Consider the following 18190-nt stretch of genomic DNA (forward strand, 5'->3'; position numbering starts at 1 on the left):
TTCGTTTTACCATGGGTCTGTTTGAAGGTTGAAACCAGCCTCAAGTGGCCACTACAGGAACTGCAGTTTTTTTATGTTGATTTCATTTATTCATTAATCTATTTTTTACCTTTTAACATTTAGTAGTTAAAGTTACTTTCAGCAGCTCTATTATTCGCAACAGCTCATCAAAGTGGATATCCCTGCAGGTCTCAGCCAGCAGATTTTTTTTTTTTATCAAGTAATCTCTTTTTCCTCCTTCTGCCTAAATTTTGGCGTTTTGGCTGTCACCGTTTTGGTTCTTTGAAATCAGAGGTGATGACGAGGGCTGACGTAGTCCTGCCATCTAGCACAGCCGCTTTATTTCCCATTTGGACTCTAATGGACACCACTTTTTACAAGATGAACATTCACAGAACCTTAAACACGGGAAAGAATTAATAAACTCAAACTAAGCAACAGCCGAGATCATAGATCAAGTGAGGAGTCATTTATTTATTTTTTAATACATGAGTCGCCCCCTGGTGGCCATTAGAAAGAATGTGTTTCACTTTGCAGACGATGTATTTTTGACATACAGTCGCCTAGTTTTTCATGATGAGGCTGACAGCACAGGCCCCCAGGTACAGTTTCTTACTTATCTATTTTTATATATAGACAGATAGACTTAATGTATGGGAATATTAAGTAAATTGCGACATTACAGCCGCTTTAAAATAGACACACTTTCAATAACAACAACAAAAGCTTGGAAAGTAAAAAGTAGAATATTTCAATAAAAGTGAAGAAACAAATAAAACTAGCCCAACATATAATTTAAAATAAACACAACAAAATAATAATGTCTCCATATTTATTTAACAAGTTTAACAAACAGATCAGAAAGAGAGAAAATAATAGATGCAAAAAAACAAACAAACAAACAAACAAATGTTGGTTATGGTTCAGGCTCATGCAGCAGGTCTGACTGTGATGATCTGCAATATTTTCTGCGTGTGATTCTTTCAGGTCAGAGAAAACGCTCCCAGCAGAATATCCGGTGAGTGCTGTGGATATTTTGCAGTAGCAGAATTCAGTGCAGGATGCAGCAGTGGTGTGGGTGCACTGCACACCCCACAGTTGTGTGAGATTATCCAAATCCAGCGTGAATGGGCCGACACCATTGTCCCAAACAGCAGCAGCAGCAGCAGCAGCTTCAGTGGTGGCGGTGGCGGTGGTGGTGGTGATGTCACCAGGGGAAAGATGATGATACCTCCAAGTGCGATAGATTACAGCTGTGATGATGAGGCGGAGGATCGCTATTATTTCATTTATTATCATTACATTTAGCCCATGCTGACAGGGGAGAGTGGAGGGAGAGAGAAAGAGAGGGAGAGGAGGGCCGGATTAAAACAAACCCGCTCTGTGAGCTGGTTTTAGTTGCCATGGCAACGATCATTACCTCGCACTTGGGAGAGCAGGAGCAAGGAGAGAGAGGATGAGGAGGAGGGGAGACGGGACGGAGGTATGGGATGAAGAGATGCAAGCAGGAGAGAGGACGCAGTTGGGGGAAAACAAAAAAAAAAGAAGAAAAAAAAGGAAATGTCAGATCCCAGGAAGTGTGCAAAAATGTCACAGGAGAGAGAGAGGAGGAGGAGGAGGTGGGGTGTGCGGGGGAGTGTGATTCCTCGATGCCAGGGGGACAACTTTTTGAACTCGGGACCCTCCTCTCACTCAAACACGAAAAGATCACTCCCCAGCTAGAACCCAATCTCCAGGAAATGTCAGAGAGCCCGTCTCGTATTTGCCTGGAAGAGGTGGAGAAAAAAAAAAACTAATTAAACGTCCAGATCCATTTGTTCCATTTTACGCTCGCTGGAGGACTTTGCGTTCAAAAATATCAGCAGGTGCTCGGCTGTAACGACAAAATCTGGTGAAAATGCAAAGTGTTGAGTGTTCTGTATGAAGGTGTTGTTTAGAGGGGAAGATAAGGAGGAAGGGGTGGGGGTGTAGGTGGGGGGGTGGGGGGGGGAAGGAGAGGAAAGCCCCATGTGGTGCTGCGGATGGAGGCCGTTGTCCTGGCGATCCTACTTCTATGGTGTGTCACATGACCCTTTGCCCAGCACACCTGCCCGAGAGAAATCAGTGGCAGTTTCTATGGCGACAGGGTCAGCAGTACGGGAGGCAGGATGGCTGCCAGAGGTGGTGGTAGGAGGGACTGTTGGTCTTGTACAGTGTTATTTTTAAACATAGCAGAGATGAGGTGATGGTTGCAGACCCAGCCGGGGCCCAAACTTCTCCACCTAACGGAGACATTTAAAGACTGCAGGAGGTGAGCTGGACAGGGTTTTTTTTTTTTTTTTAAATTTTAAACTGGGGACAGAAAGCAAGTCAGAGTGGGCCCATCAGAAATCTGAAATAAATAGCAAACCAACGTGCTTTACAAAATGGAATATTTGTAGGTTTGAATGATTTTTTCTTTACTTACAGTTATGTGGGAAAATAAGTAAAATCTGAAATGAAAATCCGTTAAGTGCTATTGCACATATTTCATAAGCCCATCTTTTTACAAACAGCCTATGTATCGCATTAAAACATAAAAACCCATGTATGCACACAATTTTATAGCCAACTTACCTAATTTATTATTTATTCAAACTATGACAAGAAGGAAAAATCCTTTTAATCCCAGTTTTCACCTTTGCTCAAAGCTTCCCACCCATGCTCATTAAATTAAATTCCTATGAATATTCTTTTCCAAAGCCCGACGACACTTCAAAAACATTTTAATTGTTCTGATGGTTTTAATTGTGGGCAGACCTCCTGCCTCCATAACCGTTTATTAGGAGACGTGGCTGCCTCGTTAACGATATCTTGGCTAAATTAAAGCACAGGATTTAACCCCGTAGCGATGGAGATGGCAGTGACTTAAAATCAGTGTCTCACACCTCCTTTGTTCTAAGTTCAGCTTTGCGAGGACTTAGAAAGTAGAGAATGTACTGAACTTTAAACTTTATGGATCTACTGTATTGGCGTCAGACCCGCCTTTTCTCCAACAATATCCATAATTGGTTGCTTTCATGCAAGAACACAAATTTATGGTGGGCCCTAGGTCGGCCTATCAAATTTCAGGCGGTGTAGAGCCAACCAAGTATCCCTGTTCATAGCCACACCTCTGCACACTTCCAGCTTTGTAGAAGACTCTCCAGAAGGAATGGGGCTGTATGGTGCTGCAGTTCATAAATGTAAATTTCTTGGGGTAAACATGGTTTGGCCAGCAATTCTCATCATGTGCTGTGTTTTCAACAGTGTGGATGGTTCATCTGAGGATGTAGATGGGCCATACTCACAGACTTTCAGCATCCTTCCTAAATCCACGAGGGCTTAGGCATGTCCTGCTATTAAACTGTCAAGTGGATTTTGAAGACTTGAAACACCTTTTTCTGTGACGTTAAACACAAGGGTGCAGTGCAGCTCTAGTTGTCCCTTGGACGATACTCAAATCATTCTGTCGTTCATTTAAGTTCCTTGTGTGCCGTGAAGACAGTAAAATGTAAAATAAGAAGTCCTGAAGCTTGACTACATAATAAACTCCTGTCTCTCTGTGTTTTAGTGTTCTGATGGAAATTCAACCCAGGAGAACTCCTCCCTGAAGCGCGTAGCCGTGGTTGAAGACTTCTTTGACATAATCTACGCCATGCATGTGGAGATGGGCGCCGATCCCGGCAGAGCACCCAAACATGCAGGCCAAAAGAAGACCTACAAAGCAGTGAGTAAACACAACCAGGTGCCTGCAAGGTGCAAGTAATCATGCTGCTCCTTGCTGATAGTGTGTGGGCTGACAGTAACAGCAGCCAAATATTATATGAAGTCAATATAAACTCGGCAGTATTAACATCATATTTTATTTCCTCTTGTCTCCTCTGTTTCCTTACGACGAGCAGTAGTGCTGCTGCCTGTGGTGGGAAACAGGAGAGTGAGCATATTCAGCTCAGAAAAATGAGAGGTTGTTCACATGTTGAAGTTTGCAAGCTCCCAAAAATTTTATTAACAGAAATATGTTTATAAGATTCACCGTGCTTATCTTTAGAAGTATTTTAAAAGCTATAAAGACAAAGTGCAGCTGAGACCAATGTGTTTAGTTTTTATTTTAAATATTTGGTCAGTGAGTTTTGGATTATTCAAATTTTGACCACCAACATCAACAAAATTCGTCCTCTGGGGAAAAATTATGCTGAGACATGCAACATTCCTTTCACTAGCTGTAACAGGAGTAATAGATTACATCTTCCAACATGTCCTGGAGCTGAAAGATCCCACGTCAACGAGCCTTACACCAAATACACAAACAGCAGAGTCTCATTGCAGCTGGTTCTTGTGCAAATTCATGAAGTGAGGAATTTGCCAGTTTTCAGAGCCAAAAAATCCCATTTTTAATGCTGAGGCTGGTGGAGGTGCATTCATTTAGACACTTTAACATGTAACTGATACACTGCTTCGTCTCTAATATACTTCAGTTTTTATTTATTGTTCGATCAGGATTAGGGTTTAAAAGGAATCTGTTCACTTAAAAAAAGAGTTCTTCTGCAGAATTAAACACACATTGAACAGCTCAATTTTCTGAGGGTTTCGACCCATCGCGAGATGACAACACTGCACATTTTACATGAATTTATTCACAACGCTGTCAGAGATAATTACCTTAACAAATTGTCTGTGTTTCCGTGGGTGGACATGTTAAAACGACCCTTTCATGTTGTTGTTTATGAACATATAAAACATAAAGAAGCTTATATGATATATACCTGAACATCTTCCCATCCAACGTCACTTTAATTCATGAAATTTTGTACAAGCATTTGTAGTTTCAGATACTCCTGTTTCTGCATCATTGTGCAGCACACTTGTTTGATGATTGACACATTCACTGGGACTGATGTACTACTTTGCCTTTTACATTCAAGATGAGTTATTTAACAGTAAAAAGATACTAAAAAAAACCCCCAAATGTAGCATCAGTGCCTTCTAAAAACCTGCAGCTAGCAGGCATTGGCATAGCGATTGATATACTCTCTAAACTGTAGCCGAGTAGGCGTCCGTAAAGCGTTACAAACGTGTTTTTTCTCTTATAGCATCGACGTACTCGTAATCCACTACACAGCCATGATTTCTGAATGGAAACGCACAAATTTTCACTCAAGCCTGCCTGCATTTAGTTTGCAATATCTGACTGTGATTGGTGTGCTTTTTAACATTTGAAACTCGTTGTGATTCTGAGAAAACAATACAAATAAAGATCTAAAATCTAGATATAATCTCCCTCCACTGGTGAAAAACTGTGAGGCCTGCAAGTGTAACTTTTCTACCACTGTGATTAAACTACTTGGGAAGATGTAGAGCACTTCATGTAGCTGTACTGGGTAATGTGAACTCATTTGTGCGTGAAAAGTATGAAAATGCACAATTCATAATAAAGTTTCTTCAAAGGAAAAAATAAATCCGTGCCTAATGCAGAAGTATTGTGCATTAGGCTAGCTCTAGCAGCTGTAATTTTTATCCAAAGTTAATAATCATCTGTCTGTTTCTCACCTGAATATTTGCCTGTGGAAGCTCTTGGAAATATTGCGTAACTAAAAACAGATTTTTTTGGGAGACTATAAAAAGCGTGTTGACAACCTCTCTTTTCCTTTGTGTGAAATGTGGCCCACAGTTGCAGAGAGCTTAAAATAATCCCAATGTGATTAGTGGATTTGAAAAGAAGAGGCAACAAGTGAGGTCTTTGTAGGGGGTCCCAGACTCTGATCATCCACATGGCTAAAAGCAGGAGAATCAAAGAAGGCCAAATTTTGTGAGTCTGGGAATCATAATATATATATATATATATTTTTTTTAGCTTTAAGTAAACAAAGTCGATGCGGGGATCAAACCACAAATGTTTTTTTCTGCCACATTATTCATCCTTTTAGAACAAAGAGCTTCTGTTAGTTTCTGCTGCAGACTGAGGTGTGGTCTCGGGCCGTGTAAGCTGTCCTGACAAAATGAGGGGCTTTGTCTGCAGCCATAGAGGTGCAGCGGCAGCATTTATGGCTGGGTGGGTGGATGGGGGGGTTAGCAGGACACTGGTACCCCTCCTCTTCTGCCATCCCCCCCAGGAATAAAAAAAAAGTCATAAAGCCAGTTCCTCTTGCCCCATAGAGAGGTCCTGTCATGTCTCATAGAGTGTACCCTTTTGAGCAGGCAGCATCACTGGGGCCGGGCATAATATGGAACTGTCACTGTGGCCTTCTGGGATGTGCGCGCTCCTCTGGGTGGCCTTTCCCTCTCAGCTGCCTCTAGGGGCCGTGAGGGGTGGTGGGCACCCCCACTGCCTCTCCATGGTCACGTGAAGGTTGCATTTTACAGGGAAACGCCAGAGGGGGTGAGGAGGGGAGGGTGGCATGGCAGCAGTGGGGACAAACAGGGAAGGAAGGCTGAACATGAGAGGAGAGGTGTAGATATGAGTTAGCTGCTCCCCAGAGAACAGGAAGAGAAAGGGAATCGGAAAAGATGAGCACCACTTGTGTTTTACGGTATCAAAGCAGGAGTACGGAGGGGGGCTGCAGCTGGAATTAGGCCATCCAAAAGCACCAGCGATCGCCTAGAGGGAGGATTCCTCCTCATGCCATGTCGAGATAACACATAATCACTGACCCCATGCTTTCACACATGCATAGAGGAATTTAAAAAACAAACCAAAAAAAAAACACCTGCACACAGTTTGAGTTCAGCCACAGCCTGAGCCAAATCTGCTAACCCAGTGTCCTCCGCTTGCTACCCCGGCACAGATTGCAGAGACCTACGCCTTCCTGCCCAGAGAGGCGGTGACTCGGTTCCTAATGAGCTGTGGAGAGTGTCAGAAGAGGATGCACATTAACCCCAGCACTGCTGAGTTCAAAGGTAAAGGCACACACTAACCCAGAGACATCATTAACTGATGCACTATTTTTGAGATCAACCTTTAAGAGTTGTTAATGCTGAGATGCTTTGACACACTGACATGGAAAAGAGCTAATTACTATCACGTGATCATGATATTCTTAGATATACTGTGTTTTATCACATAGGACAGAGATAAGATAGAGGGGGTTGGCATCTGGATGACAGAAATTATGCTACATTGTCCTGTCAGACACTAAATATGAGCTGATATGATCTGAGGGATTTGTACTTTGAAGAGTTTTGAATCAAACCCTCATTAATAAAACATATGTGTGTATCCATCACTGACATGATGTAACAAAGACTCAAGAGGGCCGGCTCTCTGGGACCGTACACAGCCTCTAAAATGATCACAGAGTTCCTCTAGTGGTCGGTGTGGAGACTGCAGGCACCTTGCCAGACACATTGTTTGGTTTCTGGTGTTAACTACAGCAGAGACTTGGATTTCTTTTGCAGGGTATTGAAGCAACTCTGCTGTACACAAAGCATTTGTCTGCACGATTAACTGAGAGCTTTTAGAACTTCTCCACAGAGGGATTCAGCAAAGGGAGAAAAGCCAGTCCAGTCTTTGTGCTAGTTCTTCAAAACTATAAGAAAAAGAGATGATAGACAGATAAAAGAGGGGGGTTCACTGTATTAGACAATGTATAAAATGAAAAGACATTAAGAAGGGGTCAGAGTAAAAGGTGACAAATTATATTAAAAGAAACTGAACAAGACCCGAGGCTGTTTCTAGCCAGAATAGCATAACTGTAATGAAAATGGATATTAATAAACACCAATAAACTTTATTTTTTAAGTCCCAGAAAGCTGTCACTCACTAAGTATGACAAATGATGTTAAAACTAACTCGTGTACAGAAAGATAGTAGTTTTTCTGTTTTAAAATATTCCAAATTCCAGCAGGTGAGTTGTATTTTCGGAAACCGTGCACTTTTGTTGTGTTTTATTTTTCTTTCTCAAGTTTTATAGTTGTTTAGCTAAATAAATACTCTTTCAAGAGACAGACACTAATTGCTAGTACTGCAAACTGCAGTTGTTTATGTGCTGATCTCATTTCTGTTGTAGTTTTTGAGAATGTGGTAGTGTTACAGCTGACTGCATTACATCGTGAGGTTCTTCTGCTTTGACGTCCACGCTAGAGCATCACAGACAGAGATATAAAAATCACAGAATCTGAGCTGACCCAGTGTAAATACAAGGATCTATCGCGCTTTTCTCTGATACAGTTAGAATGGTAGATGTTCATATTAAATATGGCCGAATTTTTAAATCTTAAGTATGCTGTATGCACAAGTAATCTCTGTGAGCCAGAAGCTAACGTTCTAGACTCCTCTAAACACTCTGTTACTCACAGTTTTTTCTACTCTTGGCTCTCTATGATGTAATTGAGAGGGAAGATCCCTAATATGGTCATCTCAGCGACACTTTCCAGTTGTAGCTTTGAACTGAAACACCCCTTAAGTCAGTCTTCCAATTCAGAAAGTCAGAGCAGTCCCACCAACCCGAACTTAAAAATGTAAGATGGCAGCAATTCACATAAACGGCGGTAAAACTCTAAAAGAAGTCATCTGTACAGCCACTGATGTGTGTTTGTGACTCGCTAAATAAGCCATACACAGAGCACTGATAAGGCTCTATCCATGAACGTACTTTATCTGTGTTTTTAAGCACAAAACCCCCCCAAAACAACAGTGATGCTAGTGATGAATGAATGGCTGTACCTTGCTAAGCAGCATTTGCTTTTTCAAATTTGCTACTGGAACGCTCTCAACTAGAAGTAACGTCATTTCCAGCTCTGAAATTAAACCTCTGAGTGAAATGAAACACAACAACAAGTCTGCCCGTGAATGCAGAAGCTCCACCCACCTAGTGTTCAAACAAACTGCTGCGAGGGGCAACCAATCAGAAGAAAGCTAGTTAAAGGAGTGGAGAACTAAAATAGCAAAGTCAATATACTTCAAGTACCCCAAGAGTGATGTATTAACATGGGCTCAGTAGTAACTCATTAATGAATATTTTATAATGTGATCACATATTTTATATTTCAAAGTAGCAAGTAAGTAAATGTAGTGGCATAACTAATAATTAGTGTATAAATATTAAATAGTATAAATATTAAAGCACCTCAATATTATAATTACAGCAGCAACACAATTATAATAATGACTAGGTTACCTTAATTCATGCTTGTACTGTAATTACACAATAAACTGTATGTTTGTTATGCTTTCCTTCACCAGAGAACGACAGACCGACCTCGCTGGTCCCGGACCTCATCGATTACAACATGCCTCTAACTGCCACCTACCTGAAACAAATGAAACTGCAGTGCATGACTGCCACTGAAAGGGTAAGTGCCTCTCTCTCTAAGTGGATCTTTGTGAGGTGTGGGCAGAGATAAAAGCTTTTCCACCCCAGGTATAATTGCACCGACTGCACGAGTCACCTCGTTATTTTCTTTAGAGGCAGCAGGGAGACATGCTCTGTACGGGGAAAATAGGACGTAATACGAAACAATCAGAGGGGGGAGCAGCCCAGTGTGAAATGAGGATTAGTAAATCTGTGGTGACGTCATGTGAGAGACCACTCCCATGTGTAGCTGTGACAGAAACACTCGGGAACTGCTGCCACTAAAGTGCAGGGAGCGGCACTTGATGCTGATAATGTAGACCTCACTCACGCATAATTAGGATTATCCGGAACAATGACCCAGACTGTGATTCGCAGGTGAGTACAAATTAACAAACGCTCAGACTGTTGGTCGCATCTGTGCGCAGACAAGAGTGTGAGCAGGCCAATAATTTAATTATTAACCATCACAGAGGTTTATTTCAGCGTTGTAGTAATTTGTTCCATATCTGTGCAGCACTGGTTTTGGAGCTCAGAGCAGCAGCTGTTTCATAATGCAGCAGATCACAAGTAAATTCACGACTGTGTGTTTAGTCTGTTGGAGCTTCACTTCTCAGCTGCCTGCATGTTGTTTTGCAGAACTTTGTTGGCTGCTAACATTCATCTCTCACTTTCTGTCTGGTAAAGAAACAAACGGCAGATGTAATGAGTGAAAGAACATGCGGCAAAACCAAGTCTTTGATTTGTTTTCCACCCTTTTCATCTCACTGTTGTGCTCTTAAAGAGGCCATTTTGGTTTGTCACAGGCCTTCAAATATAAACAGAAAGTCAATGGTCTGCCATTAAATAGTATTCTAGGTGTGTTTCTTAATTGTTAAGTTGGTAAAATAGAAGATATTTTGGGTTGAGGTTGAGATATTTGCTCCAAAGACAAATAGATTTTTTTTTGCAGATCTCTGCAGATTTCTGTCCATCTTAAGACAAACATCTGCAAGCTTTCATCTGCACTGTAAGCTTTACTATCTTCAAAGAGTGATGCATCTAACCTACAATGCATGAAGTGAGCCTGTTTTAAAAGTTAACCTTGCCTCTCTTTAAATTATGTATCTATTTCTAAGCACAGACATTAATGATGCTACACATTCAGCTACTTAGAAACATGTAATTAGGAACCCTCCCCTCTCTCTCTTTGATGCTCCACGGCTCACTTGGTGCCTAATAGAGCTGTCACTGAGCATTTTGGTCCTCCACGAACCCCCTAACAGAGTATTCCCAGGAGTTTAGGCCTATTTGTGTACTCGTGTGGGGGGGAATGAGATGACGAGATGCATTTCTGCTCCATTCACGACACACATTGGTAGTTGTGCTCCCTCTGAGTGAGACACATGACAGCGTGCATGCAGGTCATTTATGCGAACATGAATTAAATCGGCCTGGGTTGCACTTTGAAGCTCAGCTTTGGTATGAAATGTAAATAGGATTCATGCATTTAGTTTGGAGCCAACTCAGGACAGTCTGTGAATAGTTTGAGAGATTATTTAGCGCTCCTTTGCTTAATCCTCACCCTCGTGGCTTACTCATGTTTGTCTTACGCTAGAACAAGCTTCTTCAGGATTTCTGCATAACACAGTTAAAAATAGCAGTGCTCCAAGAAAAATATTAGTTAAAAGAGAGAGTCTCCTGCTTTATTCTGCTCTTTGATGTCATCACTTTTTAGCCAAAAAATATCCACCAAAAACATATGAACTGGAAGTTGGTGGCTGTGATGTTTCCTCTGAACATTCTGGGCTCAGTGAGACCTCGCTGGAAGAATTTAACCTTCAAGCCAGCAAATTTATGTATTTATATGTGCAATTCTGGTATTTTTAATCATAAAAATGCTTCCTACAGGAATGTTTACAGGAATTGGTGCAGCAGGTAATAATAAAAGGTTGTGTGGGGTCATTTATACATGTTGTACATATGTTTTATTTTAACATTATAGACTAATGTTATTGGAATTGGTAAAATGTTTGGTAATTATTTGATAATAAGACTTCCTAAGCAGTGTTGATATATTTCTGCAAAAAAATATTTGAAATTTTTCTGCAAAAAATATTTTGAATATAATAAGATGTTTGTTTAGATTTAGTTTGGAACAGAAACACGGAAGTAACAAATGACAAAAACAGTATGATGTAACATGATAACACCCATTTATCCCGTTAAATTGTACTGTGATAGACTCACACTATAAGCATCTTTTTTTCAGAGGATAGCTACTTTTAGCTGTTAGATTTCACACAAAAAAAAAAATTCCTAACGCCACCCTAATGGGAATTTTTTTCCTCCAGCTGGAAATGAACCCGAGACTTTTTTATTCCCAACTGAATGTGTTAACCTCTGCACTATGGAGACACTATAAGTACAGCTTTTATAATATTAAATAAAAAAACATTTGTTTTGTAAGCTCTTAGCATAATTTGCTTGTATAATTTTCCGCATTCAGTTCCCTTTTGCACAAGCATGTTTACAAACTATGACTAATGACGTTGGAATATTTTTGAATCTCTGTACTGGATAAAGGAAATGTTATAGGTATGATAAACACAAATAAAGCCATTAAAAGGTATTCCTGTATAAAATATAATGGGGTCATAAATTACTCCACTCAGTCATTTTCAGCGCTTGAAGCTTGAAGCAATTTAAATGGCCATCATTTTGCAAAAACAAGGATATTATCTGTGAAAAAAAATCCCCACCATCAATATAAAGCCTCACATTAGCTTCTTATAGAAACTGAAGGAAGGACTAACACAGGGCGAAGCACATATCGGTTTGTGATAAACTCGGTCGGTATCAACCTGTCCCTTAGCAGCAAAAACTGTAATCAAAGTTGTCAGAACTGTGAGGGACCACTCCACGCCCTCTTCCCTCCTGTTCACTTCTCTTTTCCACTCTCTCGCTGTCTTTCTTTCACGCCGCCTCCCTTCAGGATGACAGTTCGGTGAGCAGCGAGGACATGAACAACGCTGAGCCCACATGGGTCGCAGCTGAGCAGCCCCCAGTGCCTGAGTCGAGCCCACCGAATGGAGAGAGGGTCAGCAACCCGGCAGCCACCATTAAAGAAGAAGATGGTAAGTGGCTGCAAACCGCCGCAGCACAGTCCTCTCTTATCTCAGCATCATACTCCGCCCTGTGATTTTTTTTTTCCCTTTTATCTTTATTTACATCTGGAAGGCTACAGATTGGTGTTATGCAGGAAACAGCTTGCCTTGTTCTTAGTGGACTAATCCACATAAATCCAGTCTTACAGAGGGTGGGACACCACCACAGCCCCAATCCACTCGTCACCCCGCTTAGAGAAGTAGGACAAAGGCCGATGTTAACCTTCACAGATTAGGAGAGAGAAAAAATTGGGGCAAGTCACTGAAAGGGATTGATTCTGTGTTTCGCCAAACCTAGGTGTGACACGTGCAGAGATCTTAGCAGTAACTGGCTTTAAAAGCTGCACACAGCAGGAAAAGAAGGCTCGCCCTCTCCCCATTGGTCCCTCCTCATCTCTTTCTGTTTTTTCCCCTGCAAAACTCTTAAGATTCCCTATTTTTACTCTAACTTTCATTTGTGGTGACAGTTGACCTCATTGCACACTTCCTTCACAATTTCATTATGCAGAGCACGAGGCAGGAAGTCCCCTCTCCTACTCCAACTCCCACTCTAAAATCTATTCCAGTAAACAGCCCCACATTAATGCTAAATTATGAAAACATCTGCACAGCTCATCTTCGTATCTGCGTCTGTGTCTCTTTCCCTCCCCTCTGCCAGATGACGACTCCTCAGAGAGTGGCAGCGCCAACGGGCTGCCGGCTCTGACCTCCCCGGAGGTGCTAGCCGTGGGTGGGAACGTCCCAGATGGTGGGGCATCGTACGGGGAGGTAGCAGAGAACGGGGTGAGCGCTCCCCTGGACTTCAGCACCACTTCATCTTCATCCTCCTCGGAGGATCAGCAGCCGGTGAATCTGAGCGACAGACTGCTGCCAGCGGGGAGCTCGCCACCAAACTCCTACCCTGCAGACCCCAACAGGAAGTACCCCATAAAAACCGAGTACACCAACAAGGTAACAGCAGAAACATGATGTGCACTGATCACGATAAACTCCCGTGTGTCTGTGTAATCCACAACAATGGATTTTTTTGTGTGTTTCTCTGTGTTTAGTCCCCTCCGTACAGCTCAGGAAGCTATGACTCTGTGAAAACTGAGCTGAGCATGAGCGCAGAGGACCTGACCTCTGCTCGAGCACAGATAATTGACGACGATGACGACGATCATGATGACCATGATGACAGCGACAAGATTAATGACGCTGAGGGGCTGGACCCTGAGAGACTTAAAGCCTTCAATGTAAGTAATATTTGCAGCAGACCTAAATTAATGTGGATGGAAAATACAGCGCAGAGCTGTTCATCAGCCTGTCAGCACAGATGTTAAATCATATGTATTATTACTCCGCGCACATGCTATTCTTTATTGCTTTGCTACATATTGAATCAGTCTCACAAGATGACAGCCTATGGTTTAATGATGTGTTTCCAGCACAACGGGGTCTAGTTTTTGTATTTTTTCAGTAGGTTTTATTTTTATTCAGTTTAATATTTTTTGCTTTCAGCTTAGTGTAGTTTGAAGTGAGGTAAATAATGTTTAGTTTTAATCATTTTCTTAATTTTTGTTTTTGCGATATGGGCGGTATTTGTCAGACAGAGATTTAAGAACATCACAAGAATAATTTTTTAATTTTATTTTCCACATTCAGGTTCGGTACCTTCTCTTCAATTTAAATTACAAGAATTTTAGTAATTAAATGAATTTTTCAGATATGGAACTTAAGTCACTTCACTGGTTAGTAGCAAATTTGTCTTTTGCAACAAAAATTCATTATGTCCATGCGCACTTTTTAAACCTCAAAGTCCGCCTCTTTGGACAAGACAGAGGACAAAACTCAGTAAAGATGCACTTGGAACAAACTGACCAGCAGTAAAACAGAACACCTTATTGCTTGACAATAACAGGAGACCTTACACAATAACTACACCATAAACTGTTCTCAGAATAAATAAAGATAAATATGAAATGATGTATTTAAAAAAATCGATATGAAATAAATAATTTGACTGTACTCGTCATATCAGGTATGTACAAACAACATAATGATAATTTGACCTGTTTAAATGTCACGTGATCTGATGTGTGTTTTCTGATTGGTGGTGTTATGGACACAGTGGCTTTCACTTTTAGGGGTTTTTGGCAGCAAATCAAGTTTTGGGAAAGGCTCTGTGCGGGACTTGGGGGGGGGGTGTAGATTATCTTCTACTACACGCTGAAAGCTTTCGCTTGAGATTGTTATCTCATTTGTGACAGAGGTGGAGTTTAGAGGATTTAGTTACCAATAATAACCTTGTTTTCAGCAATATACATTTATTTATAATATATCTTCTGCATTTGCTCTTTTTATTGTGAAAACAAACAAATAACAAAGGATGAATCATGGCAATCATGACCCAAAACATTTGTATTAGTACTCTTATTAAGTGGCTTCGTGGTGTAGTAGTTTTTCACATTCTCTTAACAAGCAAAAGACCCCTGGTTTGATCTTGGGAGGAGACAAAAATCCCTAAAAACTCAAATATGTGGAGCTACCTGCTGTGGTAATGCCTCGTGAATAAGGGAGCAGCTAAAAGTAGCTTGTTAAGTAAATAATAATGTGGTGGTAGTAAGAAGGGTTGATAAAGGTATCAAAGAAGAAACAGACTGACAATTGATATTTTGAAATGTAGTTTTATGTGACACAGAGGGGTCTCTGCAGGGTTTGGCGCTCATTACACCACAGTTTCTACTGGTGCGGTGGAGGTGGGTGTGGGGCATGATATTTACAAGTTTTCTAGATGGGAAGAATTTGCATATACAAGCTTGTTCCAAACTATCCTATTTACTCTGTGAAATCCATTTTCTGTGCATTTCTGGTTTGAAAAGAAACCAGTAGAATAGCAAAAGTAGACTTCCAAATATGCCAACACAACCAGAAATATTGCCCTGGATTTGAGCAGTGACTCAATTTCCATCCCTCCTGTTGTCATCACCTCCCCCTCCCTCTTTATCCTCTCTTCTTCCACTCTACCTCTACTGCCCCCCCCCCCAACCTCCTCCCCTGCCTTTCCTTCCCTCTTTTGTTTGACTCTCACACCCCTCTCTCTCTACCCTGCACCCCCACGATTTTTTCTGCTCTACATCCCTTCTCTCCCCTCCCCCTTCTCTCTCTCTCTGTCAGATGTTTGTGCGTCTGTTCGTGGATGAGAATCTGGACCGCATGGTGCCCATCTCCAAACAGCCCAAGGAGAAGATCCAGGCCATTATTGAGTCCTGTAGCCGCCAGTTCCCAGAATTCCAGGAGCGCTCCCGCAAGCGCATCCGCACCTACCTCAAATCCTGTCGCCGCATGAAAAAAGGCGGTTTTGAGGTACAAAGTGCCCCCAGATTAAGTGTTTTCTGCTCAGCTCATAACTATTCACATTCATAATGAAAACCTCTCACTCGCCCCACTGCCAGATACGACCAACACCTCCCCACCTCACCTCTGCCATGGCCGAGAACATCCTCGCTGCCGCCTGCGAGAGCGAAACCCGAAATGCTGCCAAGAGGATGCGGCTCGATGTCTACCAAGCGACGGTAAATGTCTTGGCAGTTGGTGTTTGTGAATCTGCCCAGCAGGGATTTGGGAATGTGCTCGGCTGGCCATGCGTCATTAACAGCAGACTGCACAACACAAAATCCAATGTTCTGCCTAAACTGAAAATATTTAATTTCTTGTAGGATGAGCCAGCCTCTATTGACAAACCCATCTTGAGGGACCCAGCCCCCGTGGCTCCTTCGGGATTTTCCATTTCCAGTGCAGCTTTTGCCCAAGACCAGCTCTACACCAACGGAGGCCTCAACTATAATCTGCGGGGATATGGGACGGTCGGCAGCACCCAGCAAAACTCTGATGTTGCGCAAACCAACGGTGAGTCGCTTTCATTGGATTGTATCATCTGCCTTCATAACTTGTAAAAGAAAGGGTCAAAAGGAAACCCACAGTATTTAAGAGACTGTATTTAATGAACTAGATATAAAAGCTAGTGTAAAAATACATGTATTCTTTTTTATGGCCAGCAGGGGGCATCACCTCTGGTTAGGAAACGGAAGCCACATTTTAAAGAGGCCTTTGGGGAAAAATGACCCTACTTCTCACTTTATTTATGACCCCTTGATCTGAAACTTGATCTTCATTTTGTAAACTGGGGTTTACTTTATAGTAAAATAGACAATAGATGTGTTTTGGGTGTGGCCTTCTTACAATCAAATGTTGCCATATAAGAGTTCATCGACTTTGGTTTCTCTCACCAAGTTACAAACAAACAAACAAACAAACATAGGTAGAGCCAAAAACAAATAAAAAAACCTTTTATATATGCTCCATGGCTGGTCCATTCACACTGAAAACACATATTCCACATTTTGTAGACTTTGCGCATGGTAATGAGGATGAATTTTTGTATGGCTATCTGTCATTAATGGAATCAGTGGTAATCAATGGCAAAAGGACTTCTACACATTTGCTAAGATTTACCAAAACTACCTAACATTTGTACATCTGTACCTTTGTGAAATAAGCTGCAGCTCAGAAGCCTGCTTTGTGACTTCTTTTAATGGTCACCACCCTGCCTGAAATAAACCAGTGTGACTTGGTAAGATTAGCATATAGATAATCTGAGACCTGGTGAGTTATTCTGGTGATGATGCCTTTCACCAGGAGCTTCCAGTTAGCCTGAGGATATACATATGAAGACTTCCTCTTCCAGTCACTGGTTAACGTTCATGGATTCAGATACATTTAAAAAAGCTAATAATAATAATAATCTGTGCATTGATGTGCATTGATACATAACATACTCCCACAATTTTCTCTTTAATTTCTCTGTTAAATACAATGAAGTGATTCCACCCTGATACTCTAAAGGTCACTTCTTCCTCCCTTAGACCAACGATGTCAAACTAATTTTACATTGTGGGCCACATATAACCCACTTCAACCTTAAGTGGGCCGGACCATTGAAGCTCCTGTTTTTGTCGCTATAAAGAACTTTAATCCCTCAGTTATCGACAAATAAGAAAAAAGTACTTCAACAGCATGTCTGAGTTTTTCTACATGATAGAGAAATACTTTTATAGTAAATATGAAATCTAGCAGCCTGACTTTTGGGACTAAATTGTAAGTAATAACTGCCCGATCGGATCTGTTAATGAAACAAAGTTTTTTTCTTGTTTTTTTACCCTCTGTTTTTTCTTTTTCTTATTAAATTGTGTGGAGCCACAAAATAGCAATTTCTATTGTAGATAGTGAAAAATATGAAACTTCTCGGTCATTTAAATGTTCATGTATTACTTCATTACTTTGATGTAGTATAAATGACGCTGGAGGTTTTCATCAGTAGGAAAAGCTGTAAAATTTATGAAAATACATGTAAAAGTCCAAAACCCATACCCTTCTTCACATTTCCAAAGTCATCCTGTTGGCCGTATTGGAGACTTTGGCTGTTCGATTCTGGCCCCTGAGCCTTATCTTTGACGCCCCTGCCTTAGATCTACAGGTATATATTGGGGCATAATGTGTCAGCATACACACAAAACTTACATTTACACCAAATGACGCAGGCTGTAATCTGCAGTATTTCCCTTTTGAGGACTCACTGTCAGCAGTTCTCAGGCCACACCTTCATCATTTCACTCATCCATTTCTTCTTATCTCCTTAATTGAGATTTCTTCTTCTTGCTTACATGTGACGTTCAACCAGCCCTCTGACTAAACAATTATATCTGGGGGAGGACGGCT

At 41.4% G+C, this 18190-nt stretch overlaps 1 protein-coding gene across 3 annotated transcripts in view; it reads left to right on the top strand.

The window, feature by feature from the left end:
* nol4la (nucleolar protein 4-like a) overlaps positions 1-18190 on the top strand; it is a 34486-nt gene that overhangs the window by 10245 nt on the left and 6051 nt on the right. For 2 of the 3 annotated variants that reach the window (XM_080897851.1, XM_080897852.1), the window contains exons 2-10: positions 3572-3727; positions 6783-6894; positions 9179-9288; positions 12262-12403; positions 13092-13384; positions 13483-13668; positions 15590-15778; positions 15868-15987; positions 16132-16321. In XM_080897851.1, the coding sequence (XP_080753977.1) occupies positions 3572-3727; positions 6783-6894; positions 9179-9288; positions 12262-12403; positions 13092-13384; positions 13483-13668; positions 15590-15778; positions 15868-15987; positions 16132-16321 (1498 nt within the window). Of the gene's footprint in view, positions 1-2237; positions 2291-3571; positions 3728-6782; positions 6895-9178; positions 9289-12261; positions 12404-13091; positions 13385-13482; positions 13669-15589; positions 15779-15867; positions 15988-16131; positions 16322-18190 lie in introns of those variants that run through there. The other variant, XM_080897853.1, reaches the window with a different exon arrangement.

Source organism: Rhamphochromis sp. 'chilingali' (assembly GCF_963969265.1).
Source record: "Rhamphochromis sp. 'chilingali' genome assembly, chromosome: 12".
Taxonomy (NCBI): domain Eukaryota; kingdom Metazoa; phylum Chordata; class Actinopteri; order Cichliformes; family Cichlidae; genus Rhamphochromis; species Rhamphochromis sp. 'chilingali'.